Source organism: Macrosteles quadrilineatus, unplaced genomic scaffold (assembly GCF_028750875.1).
Source record: "Macrosteles quadrilineatus isolate MER2022 unplaced genomic scaffold, UCM_ALF_1.0 Scaffold_7__1_contigs__length_78375512, whole genome shotgun sequence".
NCBI classification, from domain to species: Eukaryota; Metazoa; Arthropoda; class Insecta; order Hemiptera; family Cicadellidae; genus Macrosteles; species Macrosteles quadrilineatus.
In genome coordinates this window covers 35169907-35189766 of record NW_026542600.1, presented here as the reverse complement: position 1 = coordinate 35189766, position 19860 = coordinate 35169907, and the positions used below count along the sequence as shown (strand labels likewise).

The 19860-nt window shown below is 30.7% G+C and overlaps 1 protein-coding gene across 2 annotated transcripts in view; it reads right to left on the bottom strand.

Moving 5' to 3' along the window:
- Nucleotides 1-715: 715 nt before the first annotated feature.
- The window catches only part of LOC128998389 (calcium/calmodulin-dependent protein kinase kinase 2), a 176908-nt gene continuing 157763 nt past the window's right edge, over nucleotides 716-19860 (bottom strand). For both annotated transcript variants that reach the window (XM_054424502.1, XM_054424503.1), the window contains 8 exons: nucleotides 15150-15201; nucleotides 11529-11672; nucleotides 10999-11109; nucleotides 8911-9104; nucleotides 7408-7623; nucleotides 5455-5622; nucleotides 4497-4588; nucleotides 716-2777 (listed from right to left, as the gene is read on the bottom strand). In XM_054424502.1, coding sequence (XP_054280477.1) covers nucleotides 2699-2777; nucleotides 4497-4588; nucleotides 5455-5622; nucleotides 7408-7623; nucleotides 8911-9104; nucleotides 10999-11109; nucleotides 11529-11672; nucleotides 15150-15201 — 1056 coding nt within the window. In that variant the 3' untranslated portion in view covers nucleotides 716-2698. The remainder of the gene's footprint in view (nucleotides 2778-4496; nucleotides 4589-5454; nucleotides 5623-7407; nucleotides 7624-8910; nucleotides 9105-10998; nucleotides 11110-11528; nucleotides 11673-15149; nucleotides 15202-19860) is intronic.

Below are 19860 nucleotides of genomic sequence, written 5' to 3'. Positions count from 1 at the left end.
CACTTATAGTTCTAAATTTATTGTTCAAACACTGATAGCTTAAACTGTTTTATTCCCTTCTTAAAAAGTATCTGAATTTTGAAAATGATCAAAGCTTTATCAATGGGTTTGATATCACATCTGAGTTTGAAATTATCAAACCTTTGCAATTATAAATTTTATATTTGAAGGTCAGCAATTTTATATTTATTGAACGTTAAATAAATATTCCATGCTATGTGTGTGTATCCATCTTATAGGACCATAAACCACTTAGTAGAAATTTGATATAATCCCACCATCTACTTTCCTTGACGGGTAGCTAATTTATGGAGGATAAATTCTTTCCAAATTCAACCTGGGTAAATTATATCATGTTTGTCGGCATAAATAAGCTCTTAAAAGAAGCAGTTTTGAAGAGCTGCGAGTAAAGTAAGTGTAATATTCCAGGAGGTTTCAGTTTGAAATACTCATGCGACTCAAATAAAGAATATTATAATAAACGTCTTCCCTTTACAAACTTTAGCTTGTGCATTGAATAATCTTCACAATCCAAGTAAATGAGCGCAAACTTGAACTCATTCCTCTATAAACCATCACTTTTTGCTGTCCAGATTGTTCACTACTGATACAGTCTACTTGGCCAGAGCTATATCTCAGATAGGGTTAATACTTTATATATGTTAGCAACTAATGCAACTAATGCTCAGTTGGCAATAGAAATAAAACTCAGATGATTAATTAAATACCTTCTTTATTTACTCAGTGCCAAACATTTCTGCAAACTTAATTCATTTGTAAAATAAACCACCCAAAACGATTGTAGTTCGTAAAACCCCAGATAGAATAACACTTGATACATATATTTTTAGATAAAAACAATTAAATCACATATAAATATAAATTAAGTGTAACTCTTACAAACAACCACTGTGTTACGTTCAGAATGGAATAGTAAGTAAATCGCTTAAAAATGTATAGTTGGAAATATTTAAAAATTACAATATTGATGTCAAAATTGGAAAATTCTAATCCTAATTATATCAAGATTGATGAAATATAAAACTGGCTAAGTGCGTGGTAAGAATTATTATTAAAAATCTACATCTAAGATTCAAACATGTATTTTGTGCGAGAGCTAATAGATTATTTAAAAGTTAAAGAAGTACAACTATAAAACAGTCAATGATTGGGACATTACAGTACATAGTTTCAGAATTTGTTTTTCAGGACGCTGCTTGACCCTTCAGGAACACTTGACAAAGAAGCACTTTCTTTTTCTCTCTAAAATCAGAACCCTTGGAATTGTTTTCCCCGTAAGATCTATGATAAAACTGAAATTGCCTATAGCATACCAAATTATTTGTTATTTTGATGACCATGACCTGTTGTCGCTGTAAAATATAAAATGTTATCGTGTAACCTACAAAAATAAGTTCAAGAAGGCATTCTTAGAACCACTGTTTATTAAGTACTGTACCCCTTTTCACCTAAAACTTCAAATGATAATTAATAAATTACTGTTCCCCTCAAAAGTGGTATTATTTTTCAGTAATTCTTAAAAAAAGGGAATGATGCAAAAATTGGGTCCTTATTTTATTAAACACTTTTTAAGTATGGTAGCTCATTAGACACAAACAAATACGAACAACTTGAATATAAGTTCAATGAGTTCGATCTCTAAAATGATGTGGAAATGAGCTTGTCTAATGAAATAAATAAAGTTGTCATATTAATTTGCAAAATCTTAAATAAAATCATATGATTTTTTTGTGAGAAGTTTGTTTAGAAGTTTCCCCATACCCATAAATATTGCACTGCTTTACTGAATTGATATCACTGATTTAAAAATAAATAAATATTATATTCTAAACCATAGTGGCAATCATTTAAATACATTTCCTAAATATTATCAAAATCTAAAGCTACAATTTTTAAAGTATTTATGATAATTAATTGTAATTCTGAGTCTAATTATCAAACATTGAGTATATATCGAAGACATCAAGTTGAGCTTAATTTTCAGGGTTTATTCATCATTGACATTCAGAATTAAGCTAACTCTCCAAGAACTGTTGACTCATCGGATTCAAATATTCCTCATATATTTGTTTCAGTCAGGATATATATAACTGGAACTTTGAATAAGATGAGTAACAGATAACATCTGGCATTGATCCGAGAAGGTTTGACCATTGAGTTTTGTTTTGCTTCAAAAATACTAAAAATGTGCCCAACAAAACAACCTACCAAAGGCATATCAATGTCTTTCGTTAACTAACAAAAACAAAAGTTAATTTATCACAGTAAAGATTATTGTACAGGCAGCTCCTTAAAAAACAACATCTTTAACAATAAAAACGTACACTCACACACTCAAATGTTTATTTAAACACACAAACGACAATTGAAGCTAAGATAACCACCAAAAGTTAAAAACGTAATCACATATTAAGTGCGCTCGAGTTTTACCACCATTAAACACGAAAATATCGAACAAATCTATACAATTACAGACTATTAAGTTAAGGCAAATAGGTAGACCTATAACACAGAAACATTAGTTCATCAAAGTGCTAAAAGTGAATGATTTGGTCCCACACAATTAAATTAAGTCGTTAAAATATCAAAAACAACAATCGTGAAAAATCTATTATGAAGCTTTGTTAGGATTTGGTTTTGATTGTATACGGTGGGATCGAGAGATGGCGAGTGTTGACTACGCTCGGTCCAACGACTGACTCTCAGGGCCCAAGACTTCTGTTACTGCAGTCAGTGAACTCTCAGCCGACAACCCCCTGCAATACAAACAAACACTCAACTAGAGATCTGAACCACCAAACAACTATAAGTTACAACTATAAAAGCCATTCAACTGAAGAGAGCCAGCTTAAGTTGGTGCAACATTCAGAGCGGGGCCTTTTACTAATACAAAAATTATACCGGTACCATATTCTCATCTTCCCACCAGGATGATTTTGTTCTAAAAAAGTCATCAAATTAATTAGGAATAGTCTTTATGTATATAATATTCTTTGGTCTTCTATTTTTTCTTAACACTCTTATGGCACAGTTATTCTTTTACCTATATGCCTAGAGATGAAACCATAGGTTTTTTTTTCTAGCAAGAACCATAGTATAAACAACTTATAATTAAACTATTTACTTTATGAGTCAAAACTTTATAACATTAGTCTCAAACTTTAAAATCCATGTAAACATTTTGCAAAACACAAAATAGCTCATACTATTGTAAATTATTATTATAAATCGTGATAATGTTCTACGATCTTCATTTTTTACTTGACAGGATCATGTAAAATGATGACAAGGCAATTATTCCCATAACATTCACAGACTTATACAATTTTTCTGTGTTTTGTCCAAGTGCCGGGCCCCCGAGGCGTGATGCCCTGTGCAATCCCACTTTTTGTACGTGCCTAAGACCGCGGCTCTGCAACTGAACATACACTGAGCTCTTGCAAACAGACACTAGTTCCCACTACAGATTGATTACCAATTGAAAAAATACAGAAAACATAAATATTGGCATCATGGTAAATAAGCCATGGATCTTTTGTATCATGTCTGTTTATTGTTATGGTTATACTTGGAGAGTAAGAAAATGCCATCAGGATAAATCTATTACATTTACTATATAATACAATCTATATTAAGAGCTTAAATATGTGCTCAACACTGTCTGAGTTAATTTCACTGATCCAGAAACACAATCAAACAATCAAAAAACTTAATCAAGCCACTTCTTAAATGACCAAAGAACTATACACAACTAAAGAAAATGCATGGATTTTTTATCCATACAAGTTTCCATATTTCTTTCTACTAAAAATAATCTAAGGTTCTCATGTATTCCAGTTTTTTGGAAAGTTTCTTTACTCCTAGGAACTTTCAAAACATTTTTTAATGAAGGTTTAAATATTGTTTATAGACAGAGAATGTTAATGCAGAATTATAATTGGTATTATGGGATGGATGCTATAACAACTAAAAATGCTTAAATGGTTTACAATACCTGCATGTAGTAATCCTTTGTTGCTGTTTTGGCAACTAGTTCCAGTTCTTCTGAACCATCATCAGACATCAAGGTGTAAGGTAATCACTTCATTATGAGGTCTTTAACAGAGTCTAGACTTTACAGAGCCTAGTGTCCCTTCGTGTGTTTTGTGTTTTTTGTAAACATGTGTCCGTTCTGTTATCGTGTGTCGTTTATGTTTTATTTATTGAACTCTGTTAACGACCTCCGAATGAAGTGATTACCTGACATCTGATCTGATTGATCTAAATTATCCTGATGATGTTTCAGAAGAACCGAAACTAGTTGCCAAAACAGCAACAAAAGGATTACTATATGCAGGTATTGTGAACAATTTTAAGTATAATACAGTAATCCGGAGGCTAAACAACTCTTTGAACATGAAACTAAAAATGTATTTAAACTGTAGTACAGCGTGAGTTTGGGTAGCTCTTTTAGAACATTTTTTTAGATACTTTACCTGTTGTTTTGCCACTCATAAGATCCAGGAGCTGAATGGGATCTTCCATTCTTCTGGAACTTTCGAACAATGGAGTCACCCAAAAATGGATTCTAAAAGAATAAACACAAATTAGCATAAGACAATAGTTGTTTTTTTTATTTCTCTCCTTCACACAAAAAACAAAACTATTTATTGCAGTCTGTCAATTGCTAAGGTAATATTATAGAGATTAAAGGTGTTCTAGGAAACATTCAACATAGTTCCTTTCAACATTCTAACACCCTTGATGAACCGATCATTGGAAAAATCAACTTATGGTACGGTACCTGTACCTGTACCAATATGGTACCTAATTCTTTTAGTGGCAAACAGTTTTTTTTATAATTTTAATATATTTATGGATTCAAAATAAAGTGGTAACAGAAATGAGCCAAAAATTGATAGTATTGTGTGTTTTCTTGATGTTTGGTGTTTCTTTAGACTTACTGAATAACATTTTTATAATGTTACCCAGTTATTTGTAATTTTACATAATTATTTCTAAGGTTCAGTTACATGTAAAAGCCGGCTGAGAGGAGTTGAGCAAATGCTATAAACTTGTTGGAAATTACTTAGAAGAGAACACACTTTAGAATTTAGTAGTAGTAGGAAGTGGGCTATAGCAATGTTAACAGTGGATACACAAAGAGTTTAGGGGTTTTAACAACATTCAGAAGCCCCTTCAACTCTTAAACTTGCTAAATGAATAAACAAAACACAAAAAATAAAACCCACAGTCACAATGCATACCATCAGCACCAAATGCTTTTTGGGTCCCTCATAAATACATAGAAATTTTTTTGGAAATTACTGGCTTTTTACGTATTGGTAGAGTGTAGCAATTAATAAATAAACAAAAGCAAGCATTTACAATGGTCTCAAGAGACAAATGTTTGAGATCCACTTCGGAAATAAAACTGGCATCTGAAATGATTACCTGAAATGAATGTTTCTTGAGCATTGTCTTGATTAAGATGAGAGTATCCAGTTTTGGAATGGACGTAACGACTTTGCGGACGTCTTCCTCTGTAATTTCAACAAGTTGACAGTTCTCAGCCTCTGTTGGAAGGGGAACTGCACCATGCCTTGTTACCCATGGATGTTCCTACAGATAACAAATGAAAATGGTCAATAACCACTAGTTATGAATATAAAATTAGTGATACCGAAACAAGTTCATCAGTCTGATATGGGTTACTGCTTTCTTAATACAACCAAGAAATTGTAGTTTTAAATCAAGAGATTTTGTTCTAATGGAAGTAATTTTTTTCAGGAATATTTTATGTTGTTATATATTTATTCACTTATCCAAAGTCATTGCTTCTAGGTTCTAGGTTTCATTTACTTCTATATATTTTCCAATTTGTATGTAAGTTAATGAGTGTAAGTCAATTGGCTGTAAGGTATGCTACCCAATGGCTTAAAAATCTGTAATACACATACTACAGGGTGGCAAAAATCGAACCTTTAAACAATTCAATAAAACCAAATGAAAGATAAGATTGAAAAATTAATAATCCCTGGTCGTTGAAACATTAAAAGTGACCATCAAAACTAAAATATATTGTTACAGATTTGTTGATGATTGTTTGGGCCATTTGAACTGAAGCTTTTTGTTGGGCTGAAGGACAGAATAATTGATACAAAATAAATTTACTCTGGAATTTACCCCCCTTTGAAAAAGATCCTTCCTCTTCATCCTAGTCAATAATCAGAGTTTCAATTGCATATATTCATGGCATAGCACCATAACATAAGCTGAACTAAACAAGTAAAGAACCCACTTAGCAGTTTCTAAACTATCATAGTGAAAAAATATATTGTGAATGCGAAATATCACCTTTACTAATGACAAATTTCTTTTCAAAGGGTACATTGTTTATACCTGCTTAAGGACAGTTCCATAAGCCGTTATACCTGATAAAGGTTTCCAATGTAGGCATTTCAAACATTCCCAATTTTCTGTGTCACCAAGTACTAAACACCAATGGACTAATGTGTATTCTTAACTAGTTACTCACAAACAAAGCCAATCTATTCTGGTATGAATGACTATAGGGTCTATTTCTGTGTAGGTAATGAGTTGGGATTTAGTACTAACTATAAACTCATGACCAGGGTGACTTAAGTGTATTTCTCTAACTACAGTATTAACAACTTCCGTTACTACGTCATCCAGACAGTTTAGAACTTAAACAAGTGCATGCAACACTACATTAAATTAAAGACTACTGAAAACTTTGACAGTGATGAAGGCATGTTTAACTCACAAACTTTTCAAATTAGTTGTTAAATTTAAGTTTGTTGTAGCTGGATTTGGGGAAGATGAACTTGTCAACAGTATTTATTTGTATTTTCCCAATGATGAAACATTTCTGTTATCAGACAAATCAGATTTTAGGTGTGATATTCTTTATACACATGAGTAATATAAATGGTGTTTTTAACATTCTCTACATTCTCTATATTTTGTTCACAATATTGTTTTATTGATTGGATAGTTACTCACACCAAATTTAGAAACAAAACAATTAAATACAGGATTTAAAGTGGAAAACACATAATCATTGCAAATTCTTGATAAGCAAAAATAAGCACAAGCAGCAGATTTAATTAATTCATCTCAATTAAAAACTAGCTTTTTCATTGTGAAATCATAAAAGGTTGTAGCCTATTACTTCAAAATGTTTAATGCACTCTTCCATGCATGCTTTATTTATACTTTTGATGTTCATTTGCTTTTTCAAGTTGAAGCCGGACTTGTGCTAAGTAAGGCAGGATTTAGTGATGAAAATCTCTTGCAAGCTCCAATATTTAAGCACCTCTAAACGCCTACCGTATGTTCTAGAATAATTTATCTTTAGTAATTTGACCTATAAGTAATCTTTACCTTAATTTCTTGCAGGGTTATTCTCTCGTTGGGGTCTTTCTTTAGCATTTTGACAATAAGATCTCTAAGGTTGGGTGAAATCGTTGGCTTTGGTGGAAATACTAGAGGCTCAGTCTGAATCTTGCTATAAAGCGCTGGGATCGTTTCAGCGACCCAGGGAACGTTTCCGTAGACAAATGAAAACAGGGTTACTCCTAGAGACCAAATATCTGAGGCCTGTAACAAGTTTACACTCTTGTAAAATTCTTCAACTGGATTATTCAAAAGAATATTCTTACCAAAACCTTGAATCAAGAAATTGTGAAATTCACTTATATAAAAGTGTCATATTTAGTCATTTTAGAGAAAGTCTCTTTCAGAAAGAGACATGCTGTACAAGTTTCAGTAGGCCTAACCAAATCAGTATCCAGCGAGCTTATTTCAGCCATCATGATCATAATCAGCATCTGGCAATGTTTTTGAAAGCAGTATATTAATCAGATTACCTACACTCTCAGCAGTGTCTTACAATTTCTATTGTGGAAACATTTTAATGATTTGATTTTGAGGATAACCAGTGACGTTCTCAGGTTGTGAGAAAGTTGTGGTTGCACAGGGAATGGCACCCCAAGATAAGACATTTTTGTGTAAAAAATGATATCAGAGAGTGCACAAAACTTAAGCAGGCTAAATAATTCATGCAACTGACAAACTGTTTCAAACCATATGCTTTTTAGCTTTTTAATGGTATAACAGGTACTTAAATATATACTTTAAGTAAAAAATAAAGTAAAACGGTTTTTTTCAGGGAAGGGGTGGGAAAACATTTGACGAATACATGCTGCTATAACCCCCCCCCCCCCTTCGTGATGCTGCATGCTCTAGTGTAAGCCCTTAAAGTTTTTAAGATCCAATAGACTATCCACAAATACCATCTCTACTCTTTAGACACTAGCCTGGTAACACTTGTAACACTTCACTAGAACTAGGCCAAAAAGTAAAGAGAATAATAAGCAGGATATCAGAAATGATTCTCAACGTTTTGAATGTACTGGTACACAATAGCTTATGATGTCTCCAACACCAGTGCTTAGACCATTATTTCGTAAATTTTCTCTGATTGTAGGTTGTAACTTGTATGACTTCATATCTCGCATTTTGGTTGGTAAGTAAATTACAAATAATAACTATTTTGGAAAGAAAGAGTTCTTGCAGAAGGCCTTCCTATATAATGATGGCATTGGGAATAAGGATTTTTGAAAACACAATTTTTAATAACTTATTTAGAGAAGGAATTGTGTCCTAACACCACTGTATTACTGAAATTCCTATGACTAAACAACTATAAAATGACAGAACCAAGCTCATGACAGCCATAAAAGTCTGCACAAAATGTAGGAATAAACTGAATAAATCTGTCCTAATCTTTGTGTACCCCAAAGTACTTTCCATAACACTTATTTCAAGGTCTTTGGTACTCTATCCTTAGTATATTGTTATACTAGATTCTCTCAGAATGTTCACCTTCCCACTGAAATTGCTGTCGGAGATAGCTTCAGGAGCTGTGAAGGCAGGAGTTCCGGCGGTGTTACTCAGGGTTGCGTCTGGACCAGAGAATTCGTTGCAGACACCGAGATCAGCGATCTGTACATGGCCATCTTCCCCAAGCAGCAGGTTTGCAGGTTTAATGTCACGATGTACGATCCGTTGGAAATGTACTGCAGAAAATGTCAAAACATTTAGAATCAACATGAAAGTCCACTCGTTGGGCTTTATGATTACTGTCTAGGACTTGGTGCATGAGGGACAGCTATTACCCTTGGAATATCCACAAAAGTGTGTGGAGTTAGGACCAATTGTTCTAAAGCATTTGAGTTCCTTCCATACAAATTTCCACTGTAGTTAACATTAAAAAAAGCTTATGCTCCATTATGGGTGCTTGCATTATTGTAAATATATGACACTAAGACTACAGTAAATGTGTTTTTAAAATAGATCAATGTACATAAAAAGAATCAATCCATATCTGATGCTTTTGATCAATTTGTAAGAAAATGTATTTAAACATATCTAAAAACGAATATATATGTATAACAAAAGAAACGGTAACTTATACAATATTATAATATTCAAGCAGCAGATTCAGTATGATTACATAAATGTTATAACTTGGTATTAATTCTATTGTTTTATAACATATTTTTTTCTGTTTTGGTATAGGAGTGAAAAAATATAAGAAATTATGTGTAAAAATATTAAATAATAATTATTAATAATTTATAGTATAATAATACGTATTGTAAAATAAATACAAGACAAGGGAAGTTGAGTTGAGTTTAAACTGCCTGCAAATATCAAACTATTTCACATTTTTGTTTAGCTATACCAAGAAATACCTATTTGTTTTACATAATGGGAGCAATAATGCACGATAATTCGATGAAATGTCCATATTTCAATTAAAATTAAAAGGGAATGACATGTAGTTTGTTTACTAAGCTGTGTTTTTACATTCACAAATTATTAATAATTTTCAAAGGTTGAGTAGGTCTATATACCATCGTTTATTTAAGTTTTAATATTATATGAAGTTAAAAAACAAACTGTAGGCATATGATTGTAAATTTGACTTTTCTTTTTCATCTTACTAGAGCCTATAGGTAAGAATAAATTTTGGCACTATCATATTTAGTTATACTATATCTCTTTTATTAACCCAAAGTAACTGTTCAATTTGTATAAGGAAATAATGATTAATCATTTCCCTTTTGAGCTAGTATAAAACTCTTTCTTAATAATCTAAATAAGAAAGAAAATTACCTTCTAGGGGATGTTTACTTCTAAGACTTATTTGATTATTAACTTTTCTCAAAGTTAAATTTCTGGCTTAATATCATTACATGCTTTATTTAGCAAAACTAATTGTAATTAGTTAATTCTACTTTAAGAAAACTTAATTGTATACCAATTAATAATTACCCTACGACTAGTTAAATGCTGATGACAAATTATATTAAATAAAATAAGTGGGATGGAAAAGACTATTTTTAATATAAAAACTGCAATTTTTATAAAAAACCACTCAGTATGAGTAATTAATTATAATAACAAGTCTCGTAAAATGATATTGGAAAAGTCCCAGTCAATTTATTTACCTCTTTACCAAAGAAAAATGTGATTGCATTGTGTGAGAGGCTAATAAAATAAAATTAGAATAGGTTGAAATAATGCGTTTTTGATTTTTGATTGATTTTTTATTTTAAGATGTTTCAATTTTATAGGATAGTATTATTACAATTATAAAACCTTTTTTGTAAAATATTGACTGTAAAACTTAATTATTAATAGAACGATTCTCTATCTACAGATTGGTCCTTTATGAGATGGGCCTTTCATGATTAGGAGAGACATTTCATGTGTGTATTCGGAAAGGATCATAATTATGTCAACTATATGTGACAAATAAAGCAATTAATTCAATTTCATATAACAATACACATAGTGTGTTTTGATTAGAATGTTTAATTTAAATCTGTGGAACTATAGTATAGTAAAATGGTGTCTTAATGTGTTTTATTGTCACAGTTTCAATTGGTTTTGGGTGTTACTTACAGTATTCAAGTCCCAAAATTGTGTCCCTGAAGTATCCCCAAGCTTGGGATTCAGAAAGTGGATTTTCATTGGGTAGCTGTAGCACTTCCCCCCTCTCGAGCAACTCAAAAACTGAAAACACATAGATGACATTTTAGCTCCAAGTTTTATTTAAATATAATTTTAAATTGATTTTAGGCATCAAAATGAACAAACAAGAAGATTCATACAGTTTCAGTCAACTTTTTACAAGATACTAATTCTGTTAATTCAGATGTTGAATAAATCCAATCATCTATGAGAGTTCACTGCATTCAAGATGGCTAAAAAGATCTTTTCTGAACAATATATAATTTTTACTCATTTAGAGCTGATGTCATTTGACTTTTTGTTTCGTTGAAATACCCTGCTCTGGTCATCATGCTGCATGAAAACGTATATTTATATTATGTTATAAGGAAATTATACATTGTGAACCTTTGTGGTTTTACTAGTACTATTCCCTTTAGAGTCTTTATTTTTCAGTTGAAGTACATAAAATCTTAACTCACCTAGATACAAATGGTCTTCTGAAGGGTCGTCCAAAACTTCAATCAGTTTTACGACATTTGGATGATCCAGCTTTTTAAGGACAGCAATCTCCCTGTATACCCGATCTAAAGGACTAGTTCCTTTTCGGTTTGGGGCATTCCTTCCTAAAACAACATTCATGTTATGAGCTAGTTAATAACACATCACCATTATAAACTAAAGGTGTTGTTCAGATCTAATTCTAACAGCTACAATCTATCTCTAAGACAACAGACGGTTAAATACTATGGAGTGAATGTGTAACTAAACTTAGGAGGTTCTCCAAACTTTGAAAGGATTTCAGTGAGTTAATACTGATGGACGAGTATTGTTATTGTTTGCTGAATAACTTCCAACAACTCTAATGAATAGAATGTATAGTGTTACGGAGTTGGTTTATTGCAGTGAAATCCAGGTTGAATATTTTATTTATTGAAATTAAAGTATCATAAAAAGTTAAACAAATTTCAACCACGAGTGTATGTTACTAGCAACTGCTAACTAAGTGAAGAAAGCTAACGCTCTTTATGTCATGTTAAGCTAAACTTTATTGATGATACATGGATGTATATAATTAACTCATTTAATAGTAAATAGTAGTCAATGATATTTAATCAAATGTGTAGATTCAAGCGTAGGCATATTTAATGTATGATTAGTGATATAAAAAATAAACAATGTTGTTTAAGTATGTGTTAACAATATTTTATAGGTTAATCGTCTTTAAGGATCAGCTGGAAATAATTTTAAGATTTGTTCAACCCAGTTTGTGAAGAGGGTTGTTTTTGCTATTTTCCGCTTATTATTTAACCATTTTAACTATTAATATAACAATCTATTTCTAATCTATTGGTTGTAATCTACTATTATAATAAAAAGTTAAAAAGAAACTGATAAAATCCACCCTTAAAAGAGAGAAACCTTTAAGTTGACAGCACACTTAAACATCACCAACATGAAACTCACATCAAAGAGGCTTCAGATTAAACAATAAAATAAGGAACTACTTGCACTATTGAAAGTAAAATGTTAAATTAATAGTAAAGTCAATTTAACATGGGGTACTGACAGACTTAGAATATTTGACTCCATGTTAGAAATGCAATTAAAAAAACTAAAACAAAAATGTTTTAACTTATCAAATTTAGATTAAATACGGTCAGAAGTATGTTGGACTTTTGTGTAAAACAAAACAGCTACTCAATGGATTTCATGCAAATTAAAGTTTTCAAGCATTTCTAATGATAATGACATTAGTTCTAATTAATAGTATAGGTATAGATTGTTGTTTAGAAGAAATAAATGAAGAAAAATTGCCATATTTTACGCAATTTATCGAATTTCTCTATTACCATAGTGAAGAAGCTATTACATTTGACGGCACAGAAAGGCCTAGACCCTTTAAAATACATTATTTGGAAATACACTATTCTATATACAGTATATACAAACTGTGTGTGTGTGTGTGTGTGTCCATGAACACGATAAACTCAAGTAATTTTAGTCCGATTTTGATTAAGTTTGGCATGAATGTGTAGAACTGGATTAAACATGAATGAGTTCGCAAACCAGCAAGATCGGATCATAGGAACAAGGTATTATGGAATTTTTGAAGTTTTTCAAAAATTGGTTTCCTTAACATCTTATTCTCACAACATGGAAATGCTCAATTTTCATTACAGCCATTGTGTGGTAGAGCTTAAAAACAAACAATTTCGTACATTGAAACATTGTTGTACAGTTAAAAGTAAGGAGGAAAAAAACTGTACTTATAAATACAATTTTTATATTTTTCTTATGAAGAAAATCTGCTGTAGTTTGCTTGTTTATTGATAAATTTTAATTAATTAGGCAAATTTATTTATTTGATTCTATACTATAGATTTAAAAGAATGTTTGGCAGATAAAAAACTACAAATCACAACATCTTCAATTAAAAATACAAAGTTTTTAGACATATAATTGTTTTTCATGAGAATATGTAAATTATTGATGTAGTATATTGTTTATAGAAACCAATAATTGGTTATTCATTAAAAAAATTACAAACACAAGCACTTGTATGTATACGAGAGGTAACTACCCAAAATGCAATTGTGTAAATTCATCAGACCATAGTAACCAGTAGCCATATTACCAGTTCACATGGAAAGAGGCATTAATTTACTTGCCCATCACTTCCATTACATTCATACTTAAACTAAAAGTAAAAATCTGGAAAATATTCTCAAGGTTTTTTTTATATTTGGGAGTAAAGAAATATTATGTATTTAGCTTACCTGTAAACACATAGTTAAATATTAGTCTACTTTCTATTCCTATTTGTATGATCAAATTAAGGCTTGTACAAATTATTATAACAACAAATTGTGTAACGAATGATTCCGAATAGTTTCTAACAGCTACTGAAATATTACATACTGCACTAAGAAAATTCCTAATGTAATTTGTTTAGTTATTATAATAACAAACAAAATTCATAGTTGAACTTTCTGTTGACTTAATATTTTCAAAATACTGCTAAGCAAATATTTTTGACAAATTATGAAAGAAAAGAAGGTAGATAATTGTTTTTTTTTTTTTTTTTATAAGTGCTATACTCTACAAAAAGTAAATAAATAGTAAATAGGCACAAAAATATAAAAAAATGTAAAAACATAACATAAATAGCAACGAAGATTACTATTCATCCTACACCATTTATACTTGAAATTTATTAGTTATTGTTTGAAAAATAAAAAAATAAATTCTGTATATTTTGTATATTTAGGCATAAGAGCGGAAATTATTTAAGCAATAACTTACATACATTATACAATAACCTACATAAATTATTTAATATTTTGTTCTTTTCCATTTGTCAGTAAGGTGAAATTATTTCATCCTTTTTAAGGTGATTTCAATCTTAATAGTAAAGGAAAAGGAAGCTACTGAGAGCTCATCAGAGTGTGATACATAGTTGAATTACAAACTTATGTATCTTAGATGAAACCTAAATATAGTTCAAAGTACCTTGGTCACCCTTACTTAGTAGGTCATAAATAATTGACCCTTTGACTATGATACAGAAAAGTTCATTAGAATAAAAATGAAGCTTATATAAATGTTGATAGTAACACATATAAAGTGCTGACATTTTCAAATGGATTTAAAATTCATTATTTCAGAATACTGGACATTATGATATTAATTAATTGAAAGGTAATTATTTATGCAACTGGATAGTAAAACTCTAATCTTCTTTGATATTGTGCAAATATAAATGTGTAATTACGGATTTAAAATTAACTTCATTGCGTTTTATGGACCATTCTAAGTTTTTAAAGAATACATCATATTGTATTGATGCAGTGATCATATTTCTTAGCCCCTGATTGCTATTTGACCTTAAAGCGAATATTTAAAACTATAAGACTTGTATTAAGCTTTATAAAATATTAATGTAAAGACCCACTAAGCAATTTAGCCGAATAAAAGTTGTAGCAACAAATTTATGAATTTTTTTCTAATCATGTAGTTTGCTGGAAAACTGATATAATCTAGCACAAATATTTTATAGACTAATAAATTATACATATTTAAGTGATCAAATGTTTACTTACCAAAAATACCGGCTTTCTTCATCAACTTCTTTTTGGATAAAATTTTCATGGCCTAAAAATAGAAAAGTATGAATCAATTTGCTGCTACTTATTCTAAAACAACTTTTAAAACTAATATAATTTTAATATGTCTTACAAAAATGGTTATTTATACTTCCATAGCTGCATCGAATTGTTCAGCTTCGATTGATGCATAATGAAATCAGATTGACAATTTACATAGAACTGCTCGCTTTGTGTACACATAAATGAATCAATGCGGCATGGAATAAAATATGATACATGATATGACACGAGTATGTTTATATTATTTTTTATAAAAACCATTATCAATATAGATTTAACACATTTTTACCAAAGCTCCATAATTTAAGTCTGGCTACATTTAAGACTAGAATTCTTAATGCTCTTGGATCCATCGGAATAAAAACAACCACAACAAAAATATGAATGAAATATTGAATGTGATACATTAAAATTATTAGGATTATAATTGTTATTATTTATCAAATGAAATATTACTAAAATATTTTTTGTGGTCATTATTTGAAAAAAAAGGTTTTATCAAGTAATGTAATAATTTGTAAGATGACTTCCTAGTGAAATGGTCATAAAGGCCCTTTTTATCGAATTTCCCATATAGGGAATAAGCTATTACCGTAGGTTTCATGGTAAGACCTAGACCCGGGACCGATTTACTTTTTCGTTTTCAAGTCCCCAGAGGCCAAAAACGCCATCAGTTCAAATTCATTATAATATATATATGAATTTAATAAAATTTTAAATGTTTAATTATTTATTTCAATTACTAATATCTAGACATTCCATCCCCATGTTAAAGTTGTAGCCAGGTTTTTAATACAATTTGTTTTATTTGATGTGAGCCACCTATAGATTGCGCTGATCTAAATTACTGATTTCTGCCGATTACATGATGGTTTTTACCAAGTCAAACTGATGAAATTACTTATTATGAGCTATAGCAACTGTTGTGACCCAGCAACTAAGTAAGTACCGAAAAATAAGGTAGAAAATAGAGTTTTAGACACTAGCGCAATCTGTGACTGGCTCACATAACTACATTCTTTTTTAGTAAAACATTGGCGACAGCTGATCCAAATAGATAGGATGTCTTCTTCTGTATCCAATAGTCAATGCTAATATATATATGTGTGTGTGTCCTTTAGCACGATAACTCGAGCAAAAATGATCCGATTTTGATGAAATTTGGTACAAACGTGTAAACCTACGTTAATTCAAACGAGTTCACGAACCAGCATGATCGGACCATGGGGACGCGGGTTTATGGGGGTTTTTATGGGGTAAAAATTGGGTTTTCTCATTTTTGACCCTGAAACAAAAGATTTTGCAATTTCTTTCTAAACCATTTTGTAGAGCTTACAAAAAAAAAAAAAAAAAAAAACTTTAGTATATTGAAGTGTTGTTGTACGCCTAACGGCCACGGAGAAAATTAAAAAAAAGTGTAATTTAAAATTCCCATGTTATTCTTATGGAGAAAATAAAAACTGTTGTAGTTTACTTGTCTATAGATATATGTTGATAAAATTTGGCAAATTTATTTATTTCATCCTATACTATTGACGTATGGTCAAAAACACGTTTTACCCTCCCCGTAGCAGCAAACCTAAGCACTTGTTTAATCTAATGTTATTTAAATTGGGAATAAACATGTCTTATTTATGGAAATATTATAGTAAAAATGTAATCAGACAAGTTGAAATTCGCTTAGTCTGCAGGTTTGCTGCGGCGGCGGTATATTTTGACTATAACCAATCAGTAAGGGTAGGCAGTTCATCAACATTATAGTGTATTTCAAATTTAATGTAACAATACAGAAACTAGTAGATTGTTCATACCAATCAATTGTAAAGATAATGAATACTATTTCCATGGGATATTTGAAAAAAATCTGTTCATAATCGGGTTGACCTAAGATCCATTCTTTTGCGGTATACAGTTTTCAATTGTATTGATTAAATATATATTGTGCATAATGACACTAAATTGCCAATAGTTTCATTGTGATTTTAAAAGAAAGATGTATTTTAATTATAAGCTTAGACAGATATTACTTGTTTTCATAACTCTTGAAATACCCTCCCAAATATAATGGGGATTAGAGGAAATGTTATACTATTCCTTGTTTATTCAACAAGGTACTACCAGGGATATGAAGTGAAAACAAAAATACTGTGACCGTACAAATTTATACAGTAAAGTTTGTAAAACATATTTTGGTAAACTATTAATCGTTGATGAAAAATTACATTTTTATGTTTTTTACAAAACAGTGAGATACTTTACACTTCAGCGTTTTAAAATGTAAATTTTTGCCGAAATTTTAAGGTGAAATAAACAAAGGAACGGTTAGTTGAATCTATACATGAACGGCTGTTGTATAAATTTTGCATGATTTATAAACCAATTTCACAAATTAAACAATTAACTTGATTGCAAAGCTCCATGACTACTTGATAATTGTCTTTATGGTGCAAATGAATTAATTTACTGAAACAAAGTGTGCATAAATAAACCAATTAGGCCTAAAGTGAGCCTATTTTTTTATAGTGAGTGTTTTGAACATCTTGATGTTAAAAAAGGCACAGATTAGATCCCAACAATACTGGTTTCTCCATAGATGAAGAAGACTTGGCTTTTGGCATTAAAGGAATGTATCAAAATAAAAACTCGTTTTCCAGATGAATTAATTTTATAAACTCTTAAACGGTTTAGTCGAAGGTCGTTTTATTACATTTCAATCTTGTTTCTAAACCCAGGACAATTGCTTAGGATCGCCACCACATTAGGGTTGATATCTGGCGAGGATCCAAATTGAGTCATCACATATTTACCTTTCTTGATTTTTTATTTAATAACCATTTGGAATCAGATACTAAGAGTCGGTAATCTGCAATACAGTTGATATCTGTCCAGGGTCAAGATTAAGTCACCTTATTTTCACATTCCCCTTAATGTTTATTTATTACACATATTGCAATTTGACATTTACTAAAACCAATTATAATATTATAATATAAATTATTTCTTAATATAAATTATTACAAATGAAAACATAGAGATATTTGAAGCATAGCAAATTATTGCTTTTGTTGATAAACAGATGATGTATTATTATTATTATTATTATTATTATCACTGGTCTAGAGATCAAAGGTCGGGAGTGCATTCTTCGGCCCAGGATTAAAATACTGTCAATCACTAGAGAATTAAAGCTAATCAAGAGCTGCGATAGTGCCATGAGATCCCATGAGACGTGATAAAAATCTAGTAAATAAAGATAGTCCATCCAGATTAGAATGACTGTCTTCACATTGGAGATATTCCTCCAAAAAGCAATGTAATTGACTACGTTTTTGGAATTTTTCAATTGTATAACCATTTGGAGATATAGCCTCTGGATCGTTATTGAACATAATTAAATCTAAGGCTTACCTTACGATCCAATTTTTTTTCTTCTTTTTTTAAATTGGATCGTAAGGTAAGCCTTAGATTTAATTATGTATAACCATCTCTGTGAATAAGCTAACAAAATAAATAACAACGAGTCCAACCAACACAGTTACCATGGACATATTTTAACGTGTGGGTTAAATATTTTAAAGTTTATATTTAAACAACAAATTCCTCGTAGTCTCTTTTGTTCGACATATTTTTTGTTCATGTAGATTTTTCATATCAAATTATGAAAATCTACATGAACAAAAAGTATGTCTGGGGACTATTAATTTACACATAAAAGGGCCAATATTTTTGGGTAAAATGATCTTTTATTCATAAATAGCGGCCATGATTGAAAGTAGTTGGCACTATTTTCATTACATTACATTAGGTCCACATTACATATAGGTACATTAGGTATACATTTATTTGACAAATATTGTTGTCAAAAGTACTTTAAGTTCAATAGAAGGTTTTAGTATAACTAAGATATTTAAATAAAATAAATAGTAGCTTGAGAACGCAAATATTTTTTTAAACGTAAATAATTGTATAAAGGTCGTCGGTATGCAACTTATGGCTATTGATAATTCCACGAGACTTCAGAAATGGTATTCAAATGTGTGAAAGAATTCACAAAACGTGTGTCAGGTGTAATAAGCTACTGTAGCGAACGTTCTGTATTGATTACTGCAATCCGGTGTAATTTACTAATGAATGTTTAATGTAAAGAGGCGTTATACCTGGAAATAATGTAGAGGTGAAAAAGTAGAAAATTAGGGGTCTGCGGGTCAGCAGAATAGCCGATGCACGCTCGCTTAAATTAATTAACTGATAATGATCGGCCAGTTGTCTCGGAATAGTGTGGCTGGCCGGAGCAGGCGCAGCCTTGTAGTCTATTGTTCGCCTCATCAAAACTTCTAAACAGTATCAGTAACCTCATGGAAATCGATCGAATATTTGTATTCAGCTACGTAGGGAAAAATCAGAAACTAAATGTTGTAGTTTTCCTAGGAATTAATATTTGGAAAGTAAAAAAAAATTCTGTGACAAACAGTTGTAAAACCTATAGAAACGTCACTAAATAATTATCTTGGCGGTTAGTTGATTGTTGTATCAAATTCCAATTCTGTCGCTTTCTGCACTATTAGACGGGCTTCACTGGTTAATGCATTACAGTCAATTCACAATGGCAAGTGCATCATTAAACCATTCACAATGTTAACTGCAT